The 16,309-nt window shown below is 34.9% G+C and overlaps 3 protein-coding genes across 3 annotated transcripts; 2 read left to right on the forward strand and 1 right to left on the reverse strand.

Annotated features, from left to right (window-relative positions):
• On the reverse strand, positions 1-2,364 carry LOC118434036. Its single transcript, XM_035846705.1, has 4 exons — positions 2,216-2,364; positions 1,809-2,141; positions 963-1,222; positions 1-488 (listed from the first exon to the last, which is right to left on the reverse strand). The coding sequence occupies exons 1-4, from the start codon at positions 2,335-2,337 to the stop codon at positions 1-3; spliced, it is 1,203 nt and encodes a 400-aa protein (XP_035702598.1). The 5' UTR covers positions 2,338-2,364.
• A 5,225-nt stretch (positions 2,365-7,589) lies between these two features.
• LOC118434110 (arrestin domain-containing protein 3-like) lies at positions 7,590-10,161 on the forward strand. The gene is made up of 4 exons (XM_035846905.1): positions 7,590-8,071; positions 8,380-8,490; positions 8,765-9,348; positions 9,432-10,161. The coding sequence occupies exons 1-4, from the start codon at positions 7,930-7,932 to the stop codon at positions 9,540-9,542; spliced, it is 948 nt and encodes a 315-aa protein (XP_035702798.1). The 5' UTR covers positions 7,590-7,929; the 3' UTR covers positions 9,543-10,161.
• Positions 10,162-10,415: 254 nt separating this feature from the next.
• Positions 10,416-13,500, forward strand: LOC110842252 (arrestin domain-containing protein 2). Its single transcript, XM_022087965.2, has 4 exons — positions 10,416-10,929; positions 11,478-11,588; positions 11,881-12,461; positions 12,967-13,500. The coding sequence occupies exons 1-4, from the start codon at positions 10,788-10,790 to the stop codon at positions 13,060-13,062; spliced, it is 930 nt and encodes a 309-aa protein (XP_021943657.2). The 5' UTR covers positions 10,416-10,787; the 3' UTR covers positions 13,063-13,500.
• Positions 13,501-16,309: the final 2,809 nt, after the last annotated feature.

A 16,309-nucleotide genomic window follows, 5' to 3' on the forward strand; every position in this document is an offset into this window, starting at 1 on the left:
TTAGCACTTAACCTTATCCTCAAAATTGCACCTTAGCCAATACTTATCAAACAAAAGGTTGTTAGGACATTGATTCACCGTTGTTACACCTTCGTCACAAGTTATGAATTTCGAACAATCTCCAACCTTGGGATATATCCCTCTAATCTTTTCAACACAATTAGCACTACAATCCACCAATTCTTGCTCTTTGCAAATCAAATCGATCGGGTCAAACATTTCACCGCTTGCGCAATTAACCTCAAATATCTCTTCCGACAGGCAGACCACGTACTGACTGCAGTTATTCGGATGTGGATAAATTCTGCCATCTTCTCCAGAACAATTCACCTGAAAGGGGACTTCCTTCCGGGGTAGGTCGATGTGCCAAATTTCGTTCTTAAATCCGGTTAATAACGGTGTGTTTACCAACCCTCCGAAAAGATAGATGCGATTTAGTTTGTTTACGTAAACCCCACCCATCCCGGTGTAATAGTAGGTAGCATTACCTGACAAAAAAATAAATAAATTTTTGTCTTATTAGGGGTATTTAGAATATTTTAAGCATATGTAGGTACATATATCGGGGAAACCATTAATTTGACGAATTCTGCATTTAGTTTACCATGATCATTTCAATTGCGGATATTCATTGCGAGTTGGGAAGGTCGAAAAACATTTTGGAAAATTTTAGAAAATTCATTTCCGAACTTGGGCATCTCCAAGAATAGTATTTAGTTTGCAATTTTCATAATTGTGTCCGCATGAACATGCGCATGTTCATGCGATCTGGTAATGAATACTCCCAATATTTCTGCATTCATTTTTGACGTCGTTAAAAAGTGTACAAAATCCCAAAGTATTAGTAAGTTTTAATAAGTCGTTTCAGATTAGTGAGCACCCAATTTCGTAAATTTTAATCTATATTTCTGTGGCGACGAAATACCAGTAAAGATTTAAGCACCCCCTACGTATATTCTTACCAGGATACATTTTAACTTCGATAAAATGAATATCCGACAGCCTTTCCAGATCATATTTTATTATAAAATTTCCAGGGTACTGCTGCCCTCCAATTATGTACATGGTGGAGTCCTCGTCCCAAATTAATCTCGGAGTTTCTGGCAGATATGGAAATGTTTTTTCCACAATCGCAGTTCCATCCGATAGATTGTCTCGCAACATTGCTGTCCGAGTTGGGTTATGATTTGAAGTGCACAATAGCCACAAGTCATCCTTATACCTATGTACACAGAAATACAATATTCAAAGTTGCATCTTATTTTAATGACTATTTTTTTAATCATTCAACAAACAGTATTTTGTTTTAATGATTTTTTTTGGTTTGCTAAGATTGTAATTTTTATCTTTATTGGTTCTAATAAAAATGCATACGACAGTTGTACTAAAATGTAAAAAACGGAAGCACTAATATAATTTAAAGAAAACAAGTTAAAACAAGCTCATTAGGGAACATTCACATATTACTTCATCAAAAAGATGTGTAGGTGGTTTTTGGGATCGCCTATCTTACTCGTCTTAAACTTAACCTGAGTATGATATGGAAGGTGTGGGCGGTGTCAAAATTGGTATTTTTATGACGTAATATATGTACGTATTTCTCTTAGCGTATGTATTTCATTAATGATATCTATCGAACACTCGTACACTCTAAATAAAAATGTGCACAAGTTACTTAAGACTGAATAAAATAGAGGATGACGAAACAATTTTGTAAAATTTGCCCCAATTTGATCACCTATTTTACTCAACCTTAAGTCAATTTTTCACATTTTTATTTAGAGTGTCCAAATAAATATTTCCTTTACCTAATCCCATCCACGCGTGTACAGTTATGCCCCAACTCTCCAACAATTGTGGATTCATAACTCTCCAAATCAAACTTAACGATTGACGAGTGATCCAGAAATGTATTCCCGAATAAAAGCACCGCGCTGTTATTGACCTTGACTGCATTATTCATTTCTAACGGTAATTCCCCAATATTCGTTACTTGTGTCGTATTGGGATTAAATTTATACACAATCCGGCTCCTTGCTGATCGGGTGGCTCCATTAAAATGGTAAATATCCCTATAGCATCCGTTATCGTGGTGCCCCCGTATAACCCTGTGGGAAGTCTTGCCGCCAAAGTTAAACTTTCTGCGGAAATGTTATACTTATAAATTTGATCGTAGTAATTGAAACACCCGCCGCATGGGTAGTCGTAGAAATACCCGCCAAATAAGTAAATCGAATCTGTCCCGTCGAAAGATGCTGCAGGACCGCGGCGTCTATTTGGAAATCGAGCCGGCGATAATTCGGCGACCAGGCCATCGTTTGAATTCCCCAGACACATTGGGACAAGGTCGATAAATGTGAGAATGAAGGCGACAAAAAAATAATTCAGGGACATTTTTGCCGCGAAAATTTAATACTTTAAATTGATCAGTAATTACTATTAATTGTACTAATTTATCAATGGCCAACCACGCACTGATGATCTTCATTCACAAGTAAGCATTATTTAAGTACGAGCGTATCCGCTGCTTAAAAGCGTTAAGGCGCCGTCCATAAATTACGTAACGCTTGCTAGCATGGGCAAGATAGGATTTTTTCCCTATCCTGCTCATGTCAGCCAGCGTTACGTAATTTATGGACGGCGCCTAATTGAAATTTAATCTGAAACATCGATAAGAACAAATTTGTAAAGCATGTTCATCATTACGACATGCGAAACACCTCAGATGTTTTGTCAGGTATAAATATGATTCATAGATAAATCAGGTTGAATCAAAATTAACTTCAGTCTTGATTTGTTGTGTGCAAACTTATTTGTTGATTTGCCATACGAAACGTATGAACCGATTAATGAAACATTATTATTCCATTAAAATGCTAATGTACATCATTATCATCTGTGTACTTATTTACGGTGTGGTAACAGTATTTCCCAATTATGTCACTCATTACTTGAACAAACTTATCAATCGATTGAGAAGCAACTTTTAAATTGAATAACGATGACAAAGCTTAAGAGAGAAACAACAGGATATGTACATACTTATGTAGAGGATAAATGCCAGTTTTGTCGAGAATTTGTAGTATATTTACATAACTCACAGCTTTTATGCATTACATATATACGATCCAATCGAAAAGGCACTTTATTAAGAACAATTATCTAATTACCTATGTCAAGTTATATGTGAGTGGTTAATTGATTTCTTCATTGGACAAAATCATCCAAAATATTTGTTAAAATAGACATACATACATACATACATACATACATACATACATACATATACAATGAGATCTTGTTTTTTCATGATCGAACTATTTTGATTTCAACTTTAAATATATCCTCGAGATACATAAACGAAAATTGAGATTGACCAAGGTATGAAAAAGGTATTTAATGTAATACTTCCATTTAATTTTTTTGTAAAAAATATATAACAAGAGAATAAATGCTACATTCCATTAAATAATAATTAATGCAAAACATGTCTTCGGGCTACATATACATGTTTTGGTGGTTCATAAAAATTTGTATAAAATTTAAATTACAAAACATTTTCACCTTTTCAGGAACAATGTATTTATTTTATAAATACAATAGTCGTGCACATTTTCATGCTTGTGAGGATATAAGGTGCAGCTTCAACAAGTGTGCAGCTTCATCGTTGCCCATATCAGTGTCTAAAATGTTTCTTTACAAATCAAAGTGATTAAAGTTGAGATGGTTTGAAGAATTAATATAATAAGGCATTCAGTAAGTAGTTGTATAAGTAGTTATATTCACTATAACAAAACAAAAAAATACACAATTGCATTTTTCTGGAAATACGGAGAAGTAAGAGTCAGAAATATTAATAAAATAATATACATTAGAATTAAATACTTGCTTGGTTTTTGAAGATATATAATTTATTAGTCCGAATTTTGAAAATTCACTTGTAAAGAAGCATTTCGACAAATCAAAAATAATGAGAAAATATAAAAATTAAAAATAGTAATAAGCGTTAATACATATATATTGACATTTATTTCTGCAGAATTGCAGGCAAATTATTCTCAATTCAATTTATTTTTATTATTCTTCATCACCATGTTCATGCTACTGGCACTACTACTACTTATGACATCATGTGGTGATGTGGTGATGATGTGGTGACTAAATTGAAAGCACCGAGCTTGACTGCTGCTGTAATTCGCATTCATGGAGGTGTAATAGTATCACTTAATTAGCTGCATGACCAACAGAAGGATTACCTCGATAGCTGGAGCTTCTATCCCTATATGCATACTAAAATTGCTAAAGACCTACATCTACCTCGTAATTAAATATTAGTAGAAGGGATTCACCTGAACAAAATCGAAAAAATCTTGCGTTTCTATCCAGAGAACTAAAACCTGGGAATTTTACTTTAATTGTGATTTTAATTTCATAGGATCATTTACATATTTAAATGCTGGATTTCTTATATATGAAGACATGTGTGTTTTTATAGGCTTTAAAAATGTTTCGGACACGTTGTAAAATATATGTTATCAAAATATTTTAAGGAAACAAGTAATGTATAATGTAATTGGAGTCGTTGCGTAGGTATTTGAAAGATTTAAGTGAATGGACAATTGATTTAATGAATCCTCATATTAATTATAAATATATACCCTACTTTCGTATATCAGTTGCACCCCAATTCTACCATCAAGTAGGGCAAAATTACAATTCATACATAATTGCATTTTGTACATGTTCTGCTAATCCTTCGTGTAATAGCTTAGGAGGAAACGGATTCCCAGCATGTCCTACCTGTTGTTGATTCGCAGTTGAATTATCTATCAGGAGCAGCTACTAGGACTTGAAACTGTGAAATTAAATAATACCTAAAAGTTTAAGAGCACAAGAGCATAATAGTATATAATTGTATATAAGAGTTGAATTTATTTACCTTTATTTTACGCAAAACATTAATCTCGTAAACTAATTTATGTATTTCCCATCACGTAGAAAACTAAAATCTTGAACCGACCTGAATTTCTCCAAATTTTCGCGAAAGTTGTCACTTGCACTTGTCTGCTTTTTTCTCGTTCTCCGCCGGGATAAGAAGGACAGGTAGCAGGTGTCGGTCTTGTTCAACGACAGTTGACCAATCTGCACACTGAACTCGAGAGGTTTCCACCAAGTGGGGGAGTCGTTTTTTTCCAGCTGAGGATCTAAAATCAAAAGAAATAATACAAAATACAACATCCCATTTTTGTAGATGGGAAACCTCGCTCGTTGTGAATATTACAGAGCGTTTTCTACTGTTGAATGTTTAAACTTCATCACAATTAATATTTAAGAAAAATAAATGGCAAGTTACTTTAGTAACCCGTTCTCCTAAGATAACTAAATTGTGGTCACTTCCAATCAGTGGCAGGGAGTTGACCATTGTAGGTTGGCCATTTTGTGTGTGGCAAATATTTGAAAAGTAAAAAAGAAACTTAATTAACACGCTGTTTGGGAAAGTAACTTGGACGGTGCTAAGCATTTTTGACGAATATTTCATGAAATTTATAAAGGTTTTTAATGAACACAGCGATCGTTTAGTCCAGAAAATGGTATGTAAGTACATGTGTACATGTGTTAAGACATGTGCATACAGAATTGGCAAGGACCGGATTTTTTTACCGATGTCAATAAACTGGACATGGGAAACCACTCACAACGAACTGGATAGGATGAAAAGTTTTATAAGATATGTCAAATATTTTATTTTGTGGAAACTTTGCTGAAGACAAAGCGTGCGAATTACAGGACAGTTATGAACTACGTACTTTACATTTATGTATGTATGTATATATATAATTGTTCACTCAATGTGCGCTTAATTATTAGAAATATGAAAATCATAACCATTTCTATTAAAGTCTATCGTAACTATTTTTACTAAGAATACAATTAATTAATAGAAATTTCATGAAGTACAAAATCTAGAAATCTAGGGAGCCTGTTGAATCGAATATGGTCCAGATATCAAAACCACCTCCAAAGCATTGATCGTTTCGAACAGCTATATGCACACTCTTCCATACGGGGTATTACCACACGCAAACCCCTCACAGCATTCATGACGTCTCTCACATTCTTCATACTTTTTCTTGCAAAAGCTTCGTCCCTATAAATGCAGATAACACCATAATTTAAGATTATGCATGTACCATTCACTCTTAAAAATAATGCTACCCTTTTAATAAGTTAACAAACTCCTCAATTCTATGTATACGAAATAACTTATACTAAATAAATCCAGATTAACGTTAACTTAATAAAGAGTAACGTTTACTCTAGATTTATTTAGTATAGTTTACGCATTAAATTTTTAAAACGGTGACCTTATTTTTAAAATTGTACTCTATTAATACACAATTTAATAGAAAAATCCGTTATTTACGCCTGTCCAGAGGTAGTCACCATAACTGCCAAGGAATTCCCGATGTAAGGTGTGGAGGCCGTCGACAACGTGTATCACGAGCATGATCAGGATGACCAGGCTTACTTGGGATGATGTCATCTCGTCCTATTTTTTGATCTAATTATAATATTATGCATAATTTCAAAAAAGAATGTATCAAAAAAAGAATCAATATTTTGTGTTACGTAAATATTTGTGTTGAAGACGGGGCTCAGTTCATGTGTGAGGAATGAACTCGATAGAGGAGGGAATTTAAATTATGAACAATGCATACGCAGGTATGAATTGACCTTTGCGTTGAAGGTTTGTTTACATTTTATTACAATTTGTTCGCATCACATTATGTAATACATTAATTTCTACTGTAACCCTTGTTATTTTCCCAAAGTTCGTAATGTTAGCCTGATTAAATTGAAAATTTGCGAATGTTTACCTAAATAAATGCATGATCAAGATATTCATTTATTTAGTGCAAAACAAATTTTTAACTATTTACTCAAGTTTGAGACAACCTAATATATAAATATGTATAGTATGTATGTAGGTGGCATCTATATTTCGTCTGCTTGTTAGTAAGGGACGAACCCCTTTAAAAGTTCGATAAGGCAGTCCGTCTGCCTGTCTGTTCATCCGTACGATAACTCACAATATAATCCCAAATATTGTATCTACTAATTTCAAAAAATTCCCCGAAAATCATTTGAAGTTTTCTAGAAACATACATTTCAAAATATGTCGTTTGTTCTGTCAGTGACTTGTGCCGTTAAGTGTGGACATGCGTACACATAAATATGTATTTACATACATATATACATACATACTTACCTACATATATTCATATATATTACAAACACAATTTTAATAAAATAATATTTCTTTCTGGACAACTATTCAATTACGAATTTATCTACTATGTGAATTATAAGTATATCAAATACTCATCAGTCATATCTATATGTACCTCATACTTACACACATCATCAAACACGAAGTTAAACACGAAGTCACTCTCATGAAAATCATCAAGTGGCTACCCATCTCTGGTCACGCTTTCACTCCGAATCTGCGATCAATGCAGCATGTATGTATCATACCCATTTCCGAATACCCGTTTTCCCGAGTCATAGATGTGCAAAAAAGAAGAAACGGAGAAGCATGTGATAACATTGTAAGCTTTACATGGACTCATCATCTGCTTTTCATCCTTTCCCAATATAAATATTATTGGTTTAAACAAATTCGCAACATTCCTGACTAAAATAGAATTCCTGTCTTCCCCTTCATTATGTAATTACACTAATTACATACTAAATATAATTTACTAAATCTCTTCGAGTTGTGTCAATACCTCGGTGTTACATTACGATAACACACATACATATGTATATAGATAACTTCAAACACACATACATAAAACATACATACATACATAAAACGCTCATTTTAAAGTATCATGACTTAAAAATTGTTGCAAAAATTTCGCAATGTTTTCCTGCCTACCAGCACGAGAGACAGCTCCGGACCTTCATATCGAGTGCGCCGACCCAGTCAAAATTTATAAACCTGGCGAAACAATTACTTGTGCAGTTGTGCTGACAAATAGAAACAAATTTATCGACTTCAAAAGTAAGGTTTGAATTATTTTTTTTAAAGACGAAGTATTTGCATTCTTTTGTAATCTATTTTTATATAACACTTAAGCAAAACACATTTGTAAATACTCATTAAGAATTTGCATTGATAGCAGAAAATCAAAGTTCGCAAAAAAGGCTTAAAAATTCATTTCTAAACTTTAGCATTTCCAAAGATTAAAATTCTCCGCAATTTTTAACGATACGAACTCGTAATAATGAATGCATTCATTAAGCCATGACACATGCAAATTGGTACATATTTATTTAATAGAAAAAAATTGGAAATTATTACTATTTCAGACATTAAAATTCGAATGCATGGAAAAGCAAAAACCTGTTGGAGTCAAGGTCGTCATTCGAATTCTGAAACAGAATCTTATCTCGAAGAGGAAGTATTTCTCCTCGGAAACGGTACGCAATATTTTTTCTATGCGAAGCATTTGCTTGTCTACACTCTTAGAAATCCAGTATTTACATAATACCAAGCGGTGTTCATACACATAGGACTCCTAAATTATCAAAACATTATTGCACCATAATCCCCATTATTACCGTGCCGGTAGAGTCCGATGCATATGTCGGTACCCCGGCCTGTAATAATTTAATACCAGTTTTCTAAGAGTGTATGTATGTATCCATCCAAATATAAATAATAAAGAGTTAAATTATTTTCTCTCCATTTAAGACATTCACACAATCACGCAACCCTCCGGAATATTTCGATACCCTTTCTCATACACATTACCCCTCGGAATTCCATCTTCCTGTTACGAGCAAGACCTTGGCAGTATTTCATACCAGGTGAAAGCCATCATGACGAGATCACTTTGCGCAAGCAATCCCGAAGCCAAAAAATATTTTCTGGTTGACGGTTCCCTTACGAATCTTCCCTACGAGATGAGCTTTCCTGTCCAATTGGAAAAAGTAAAGCGTGTCACCAACTTCTTGCGGTGTGGCATAGACGAGATATTTTTCCTCCTGGAAATAAATCGGAGCGGAATTGTTCCCGGGGATTCCATAAATTTCCAACTGACCATAGAAAATAATTCGAGATTGGAATTACGTCAAAATCTTAAACTGATTCAAATCATGAAATTTTACGCGAACGGATTGTCGAAACGGGAAGATACGGAAATTTTAGAGATGAAGGGACACAGAATTCCACGAGGAGAAAGTCAAGCGTGGAATGGTTCACTGCAGATTCCAAGAAATGCGCTGTTAACGGGATTCGAGAGAAGTAACCTTATCAATGTCCGCCATATGTTGAAGGTATCGTGAGACTTGTTACTTTATGGAGAAGTTATAAATATACATGCCTTAAGTATGTACCTAATTAAATTTACTTAATGCAGGCCGAAATCAAGGCACCATTCCTGTGCGGAAACGTCAGCTCGACGCTTGAGATACCCTTGACCATTGGAAGTTCTAGTGGAAAATATGTGCGCGGTTCAGCCTATGAATAATTTTTTTATGTGGCTATGTACCGAGCTGGCCTGATGTTGGGTGAAAATATCAAAATATCCGGGCCAAAATCTCGCCCCCCCCCCCAATACCCAACCCTCCAAATATCCATGAATCCATTGATGTTCTAGATATGTACGCATTAAAATATTACACTCCAATATCCAAATATTCGTATCCAACAGATATGTAGTTGTGCCCTCCAAAATCCAAATATCCATATTTATAACAAAATCTCGCCCCCAATATCTGTCGAGCTCTTTATATTTATCTAGCCGTGAAGCTGAAGGGAAGACTGGGAAAAATTAACCATCTGCCTACAAAGGTTACGAACATTGACGTCTTGCATGCAGATATTCTGCGATCAAATATGGAAGTCAACCTACAATTAGGTTGGCTAAAATTGCCAGAAAATTACAAATATATTTACACATGTATGTACAACTATTTATGTATATAGATACATAACGAACTTTACAAATTGCCTACCTGCATGTGCAAAAAATATAAATATTATTTAAATATTGCGTCACTTTGACAACTTTTCTCCATTTGCCATTTTGTATTTACTTTGTATCTTGCAAATACATAAAATAAAATATATTCTTTGTGAAATAAAGTTAATTTTAACAAAATATGCATTTATTTTTTTCAGAAAACTGTTCAATTGTTTACAAGCTTCTTAGGCGAATTGCATATTTAATACAAAAAATTCGAAGTCCGCGATATTTGTATATATGTGTACATAGTAGGATGTAACTATAGTTACAAAATACCGGAGCAAATATCGGATAGTATGGCCACTTTCATGGGAAGAAAGCATCTATTTAATGCTTACCCATCTCTGGTCACGCTTTTACTCCGAATCTGCGATCGATACAACGTCACATCCGTTTCCGGATACCCGTGTCCCGGAATTCGGATGAGCAAAAAAGGAGAAACGGAGAAGCATGTGATAACAATATTACTCACTTTGCTTTAACTTTACAACGTACCATCTGCTTTTCAGCCTAAATACCCCACATGTTAGTGTTTCACAGGAATTCGCAACGTCTCTCACCCAATAACACATTTAAATCTTGCCTTAAATTAAATTACATAATTCCTGACAAAACATAATTTTATAGACTCTTTCTGGTTTATGTACATTAAATCCATCTTCATTATATGCATACATACATACAACTTTAAATAAAATTTTCATTTTAAAGAATCGTAACCTGAAAATTATTTTTTAAAATTTCACAATGTTTTCCTGCCTGCCAATATCAGAAACAACCCCCGATCTTAGCATCGAGTGGGACGACCCAATAAAAATCTATAAGCCTGGTGAAACAATTAATTGCACAGTTGTGATGACAAACAAAAACAAGTTTATCGAGTTCAAAAGTAAGGTTTGGATTATTTTTAAAAATTCAATACTTATTCATGTGTTTGCATTTTTAGTGTGTAATAAATTTTATTGCGATAAATATTTTGGGGGTATTCCCTACGAGTTTACATCTTTAGTAAAGTTAGCAAAAAACAAGGAGGGTATTCATTATTTTTTCGTATCCTTAGTATGCTTTTTATCGTGAAATAAGTTTACGACACGGTTACGTGATTTTGTAAGCGCTGTAAGATTTTGTCATCGAAAATGGCGTTACAAAGGTTACGAGTTTTACGAAGTTTGACTCCCTGTTTTCCCTTCGTACATTATTTTGCGACACTGTGGACACAAAGAAATAGTGAGTACCCTCAACGTTCACAAGTTCATTTGTTATGTGAACTGGTAATGAATATCCTAATTTAATAATGTTACAAATTGATATGTATTACATATCAATGCATACATTATTACATTATTATTAATATATTATTACGTATATATCATATTATGTATCATACGTATATAAAAATGTACACATCTTACCGGCAAAATTTGGAAATCTTTTCAGATCTTAAGGTCCGAATTTATGGAAAAGGCAAAACCAGTTGGCATCAAGGTCGGGTCATGTATTCCGAAAAAGAAACTTATTTCCTACAGGAAATATTTCTCGTCGGCAACGGTACGTAATTTTATACAAATTATTCCATGAAAAAATTTGTCAACACTCTTAGAAATCCAGTATTAAAATAATATCAAGCGGCATTCATATATTTAACTCTATCAAGGTAATAACGTGTAGCTCCGCATTAAGGGTTTACTCTTTCAGTAAAAAAAATTACGGATCGGTATAATTGTAATGCCACGCGGTAGCAACTTTAACCCCGAGAAATCAATTCCTGCTTGACTATACTAGATTTCTAAGAGTGTGACAAGTATTAAAAAATATGAAACTAATTTTCGCACGATTTCAGACACCGACACAATCAGTCAACCCTTCGGAATATTTCGGTATCATTTCTCATACACGTTACCCGTCGGAATTCCAACTTCCTGCTATCACGAATATGGCAGCATTTCATACCACGTGAAAGCCATCATGACGAGATCAATTTGCACGTGTAATCCCAAAATCAAAAAGCCTTTTCTAGTCAATGGTTCCACTACGTATCTTCCCAACGAAGTGAGCATTCCTGCACACGTGCAAAAAATAAAACATTTCCCCAGCTTCTTGAGATGTGGCATGGACAAGATATTTTTCCTCCTGGAAACAAATTTTAGCGGAATGGTTCCCGGAGATTTCATAAATTTCCAACTTACCGTCGAAAACAATTCCGTGTTCGAATTACACCAAAATGTCACGTTGGTACAAATCATGAAATTTAAAGCGAATGGGTCCTCAAGACGGGAACATTCAGAAGTTATGAAGATGAAGGGGGATATAATCCCACAACGAGAAAAGCAAGTGTGGACCGGTTCGCTGCAAATTCCGAGAAAGGTCTTGTTAACGGGACTGGATGGAAGTAAGCTTATCAATGTCCGTCATGTGTTAAAGGTATGAAAAAAGTTTATAGATGCATACTTTTTGGGGGAAGTTGTTTCTAATGGAGGAAAGGGGCTGCCCATAAATTACGTAAAGCAAGAAGGGGGGAGGAGTGGCATAAGGCTCCAATAATATCGTGTCTATGTTACACATGTTATAAGGAAAGGGGGTTTAGAAAATCGCGATTTTTGCGTTACGTAATTTATGGACGGCCACCAATTCACAAGTGCCTTGGTGGCATCGTAAAATCCCTAATTTTTTTTAAACTTCAACACTTTTACGAAATTATACAAATATTTGTCACGAAAATTTTCTTGCTAATTTTTGTAAACTTGTTAGCAATCACAGTAACTTTAATCACAACCAAACTTGTAAGATCATGGGGGTGTTTGTTTTTTAAAGTTTGTAAAATTATTTTACGAAACGTTTACTAGATTTTACAAAGTCACCAAAGACCCCGTTATTTACAGTTTTAGTGATTATTTCCTGATTAATAATACTTATTTATTTATTGCAGGCCCAAATCAAAGCACCATTCCTGTGTGCATATTTCAGCTCGAGTCTTGAGTTACCATTGACTATTGGGAGTCCTAATGGCAAACAGGCGAAATAATTCAGCCTATTCATAATTTGTTATGTCTGTAGCTGTGAACCTGACATGAAAACTGGAAAAAATTAATTCTTTGCCTACAAATGTTTTAAAGTTGCCAGAATGTTAACGTTTTACATATGTATAAACCTGTTGAAATTCTGTAAAATCAAATGAAGCTCTTTTAAAATTTGATTAAAAGATAAGATTAAGAGAATATTATAAGCTAGCATAGGTAGCTACGTGTGTACAACTATTTGTGCATGTATGTAACTATAGCTTTAGTATAACGGCTTGGCTGTGTGTGCAAAATATTCAAATATTACAGATATTTTTAAAATACTGGATTTGTGCCGGAAATATTATAGCTTGAAAAACGAAGTACAATGTGACGTACAATCTGTAACGTATGTAGATATGTATGTAATATTCAATAAATGTTGGCCTTGCTTCATATATACAAATGTGTACAAAGAAACATAAGAAGTTAATTGGATTTACGAGGTGGCAAGATTCTCCCCATACAGTATTATATATACGTGGACTGCACTCATAAATACTACGCAGATTTATGGTTGTTGCAAAAATCAATAACTCCTCTCGCTTTCTCCCATCATGATCTGATTACATTCTGGGCTGGACTAGATAATCTTCTCAACTTACATGAACGCCTTGACCCTTAGTCACGTATCAAGCAGATAATGCAAATGACAAAAGTTTTTGTTTCTAAAAAAATCTCTACATAAACTTCGTAAATTTAAGTAGACTTTAAATTTAATTAACGTGAATACGTATATACCTCCCAACAGGTTATGTACTGTTGTCATCCCCATAAAATTTTTAGTCCATTCCACAATTTAATACTTAAATTCAATCCGATTCGTCTCCACTTCTGGCAAACCGATCAACATGTTAATCGTATTATCCAATATACTTTGCAGAAAATAGGTTTTGATCGATTTATCCAGCATGAAAAATGTGAATCCATTAAATCCAGCAATGAACCGGATTGGACGTAAAGCTCGAAATTGTCTTCGTAATATTTTCCACGTGTCGAACTATGACCATTTCCGAGCAACTGAGCCGCCCACTTTGCCAATGCTTTCATCGAATTTTCATGCATGCTTGCCACCACGGGTAAAAGTAGGTGTGAAATCCCGAGGCAGGTAAATGCGAAAAATGGAAACATGAAGTATAATCCGAACGGGACAGTGTTGTATAATCGTAGAGTTGCAAAGATGGATGCAGCCGACAACCAGGTTCCGCATTCGTACAGTTCAAATGTAAGGGTCGCCTCAACTCCGTGAAATGAAACTTCGATGACTTTCATTCGAACGTATTGGGCATAAATATTTTGGATGTGTTCGAGTTGGTATTTGTACACGTCCAAGTTTGCCGCCATTCCAAATATTGTCACAAATATGGGAACGAACGGAAGTGGCAAGAGCATACGTAACGATGCCGAAAGTGTCAAGTTCCCCCGTATTAGTCCTCCATATTGGTTGAGATGATGGTTTACCCATATCTAAGAGATTAAAAAAAATATTGTTTAAGTGTCGCAATTAACCTAAACAGAAGCGGGAATGTTTACATTATTTCAGCGGGTAGTTTTCGTGGTTAATAAGTTGAGTAAGTTGGGTCTGTTCTGCCATAAATTTTGGTCTCGCGTACCTTACTCGATCTATGCTTTAAACTACTTTAGATTTATGAACTCACCAATTTCAGGGAACCTTTCCTCGTAGAAACGTAATAACCAGTTAATTCGGCAAACCGCTACTTCGCCCCTTCTTAAAATGTAGATTACGGTCCCAATAACCACGGTTCCTGACGTGTTCATCATTAGCGAGAGTAAAATATGCTTAATTTTAACTAATGGATTGGGATTAACAATTTGGCGCAAAATCAGTAACGTCGAACTCCCAATACTGATGAAATAGAAGAAGAAAAACACTTCGATTAACCAAGGGGCAAATTGATAAATGTTTAACCTAGTAATTGTTGTGGCCTTAAGACGTCTCTGTTTCAGGTTGAAATCTATTGGCATCTTGCAGAGGTAGGAAGTTGCAGAGAAATTTATGGCCATGGCTTTGTAAGCTAGACGAGTTGGCATCCTGGATGTCTCACCGTCGGGTCGGAGACGCAAATAAATCAAAATATTCGTCAAATTATGCTTGATCTAAATAAACCAAAATATGTATGCCGGATTGGAGGGCATATCTTGATGCATGTTTGATTGGATTCGTTACGTATGTAGGTACGAAACCTACGTCACGTAGTTATTTGATTTATTAAATTTTCTTATTAGGTATAAATACTTAATCAGAATTTAAAATGTCGAGCACAAATTTCTGCTGCGCATTTTTCCACGACAATTCTTACAATGGAGGCGCAAACCATGCTCAGCCCAGATAATTTTTTGACCTTATTAGTTTGAAAGAGCAAGTCTTTACAAACAACATTTGGCTCGGCACTTGGGCAGATGCGCAAATTTCAGCACGTTATGGGCGCCGCAAGTTCGCAAAAACGCACGAAGTTGAGCTCGCGCTGGGCATTGCTCGAAAAATCGTGCGTTTTTGCGAACTTACGGCGCCCATAACGTGCTGAAATTTGCGCATCTGCCCAAGTGCCGAGCCAAATGTTGTTTGTAAAGACTTGCTCTTTCAAACTAATAAGGTCAAAGAATTATCTGGGCTGAACATGGTTTGCGCCTCCATTGTTAGTGTATTTACATGTATTTATACACTCTACATAAATTACTTGGAGTCTCCAAGTAGGAGATACATAATTCGTCACCGAGGGGGTATCGAATACAGTATGTACATGCCTTACTTTAGGGTAATGTTTATTGAGATGTTTTATCACTTAGCAGGACAACCCTTCACCGACAGAATCACCGATCTTAACGCCCTTTGGATATGTTGTAGTCCTAGGTGAGTCTAGCAAAAGTGAAGAAGGATTTCATTCCATGGCCCCATTTGCGCCCGCCACACCCACTCAAAGGTGCGAAAAACACGAAAAATACCCTGTTTTCGTTCATTCAAAAAATCACCAAAAATCCAATTTTGATCGGATTTTCATAATTTAAGCGTTTTTGTGATCTTAGATAGTTGCTTTATCATATCCAATAGCAAACTCAATTTTTTTAAATTTTTTGAGTATTTTCGAAAATTTCCTGACCAGGGGTATGCCTTCGAAAAAATCATGTAATCAATTATGAAAAGTCTCTTTATCTAATTCTGAAATTTATATGTATCTTAATATTACATGTAGG

This window comes from Folsomia candida, unplaced genomic scaffold (genome assembly GCF_002217175.1).
Source record: "Folsomia candida strain VU population unplaced genomic scaffold, ASM221717v1 Fcan01_Sc001, whole genome shotgun sequence".
NCBI lineage: Eukaryota > Metazoa > Arthropoda > Collembola > Entomobryomorpha > Isotomidae > Folsomia > Folsomia candida.

Bases quoted from the DNA above. Each gene is read 5' to 3' on its own strand.
- LOC118434036 (XM_035846705.1), bottom strand. From the start codon at position 2,337: ATGTGTCTGGGGAATTCAAACGATGGCCTGGTCGCCGAATTATCGCCG. The intron at 1,223-1,808 runs GTAAAGGAAATA...CTGTGTACATAG, and splicing joins ACACGCGTGGATGGGATTAG to GTATAAGGATGACTTGTGGC. The intron at 489-962 runs GTAAGAATATAC...TTTTTTTGTCAG, and splicing joins CGAAGTTAAAATGTATCCTG to GTAATGCTACCTACTATTAC.
- LOC110842252 (XM_022087965.2), top strand. From the start codon at position 10,788: ATGTTTTCCTGCCTGCCAATATCAGAAACAACCCCCGATCTTAGCATC. The intron at 10,930-11,477 runs GTAAGGTTTGGA...AAATCTTTTCAG, and splicing joins CAAGTTTATCGAGTTCAAAA to ATCTTAAGGTCCGAATTTAT. The intron at 12,462-12,966 runs GTATGAAAAAAG...TATTTATTGCAG, and splicing joins ATGTCCGTCATGTGTTAAAG to GCCCAAATCAAAGCACCATT.
- LOC118434110 (XM_035846905.1), top strand. From the start codon at position 7,930: ATGTTTTCCTGCCTACCAGCACGAGAGACAGCTCCGGACCTTCATATC. The intron at 8,072-8,379 runs GTAAGGTTTGAA...TTACTATTTCAG, and splicing joins CAAATTTATCGACTTCAAAA to ACATTAAAATTCGAATGCAT. The intron at 8,491-8,764 runs GTACGCAATATT...TCTCCATTTAAG, and splicing joins AGTATTTCTCCTCGGAAACG to ACATTCACACAATCACGCAA.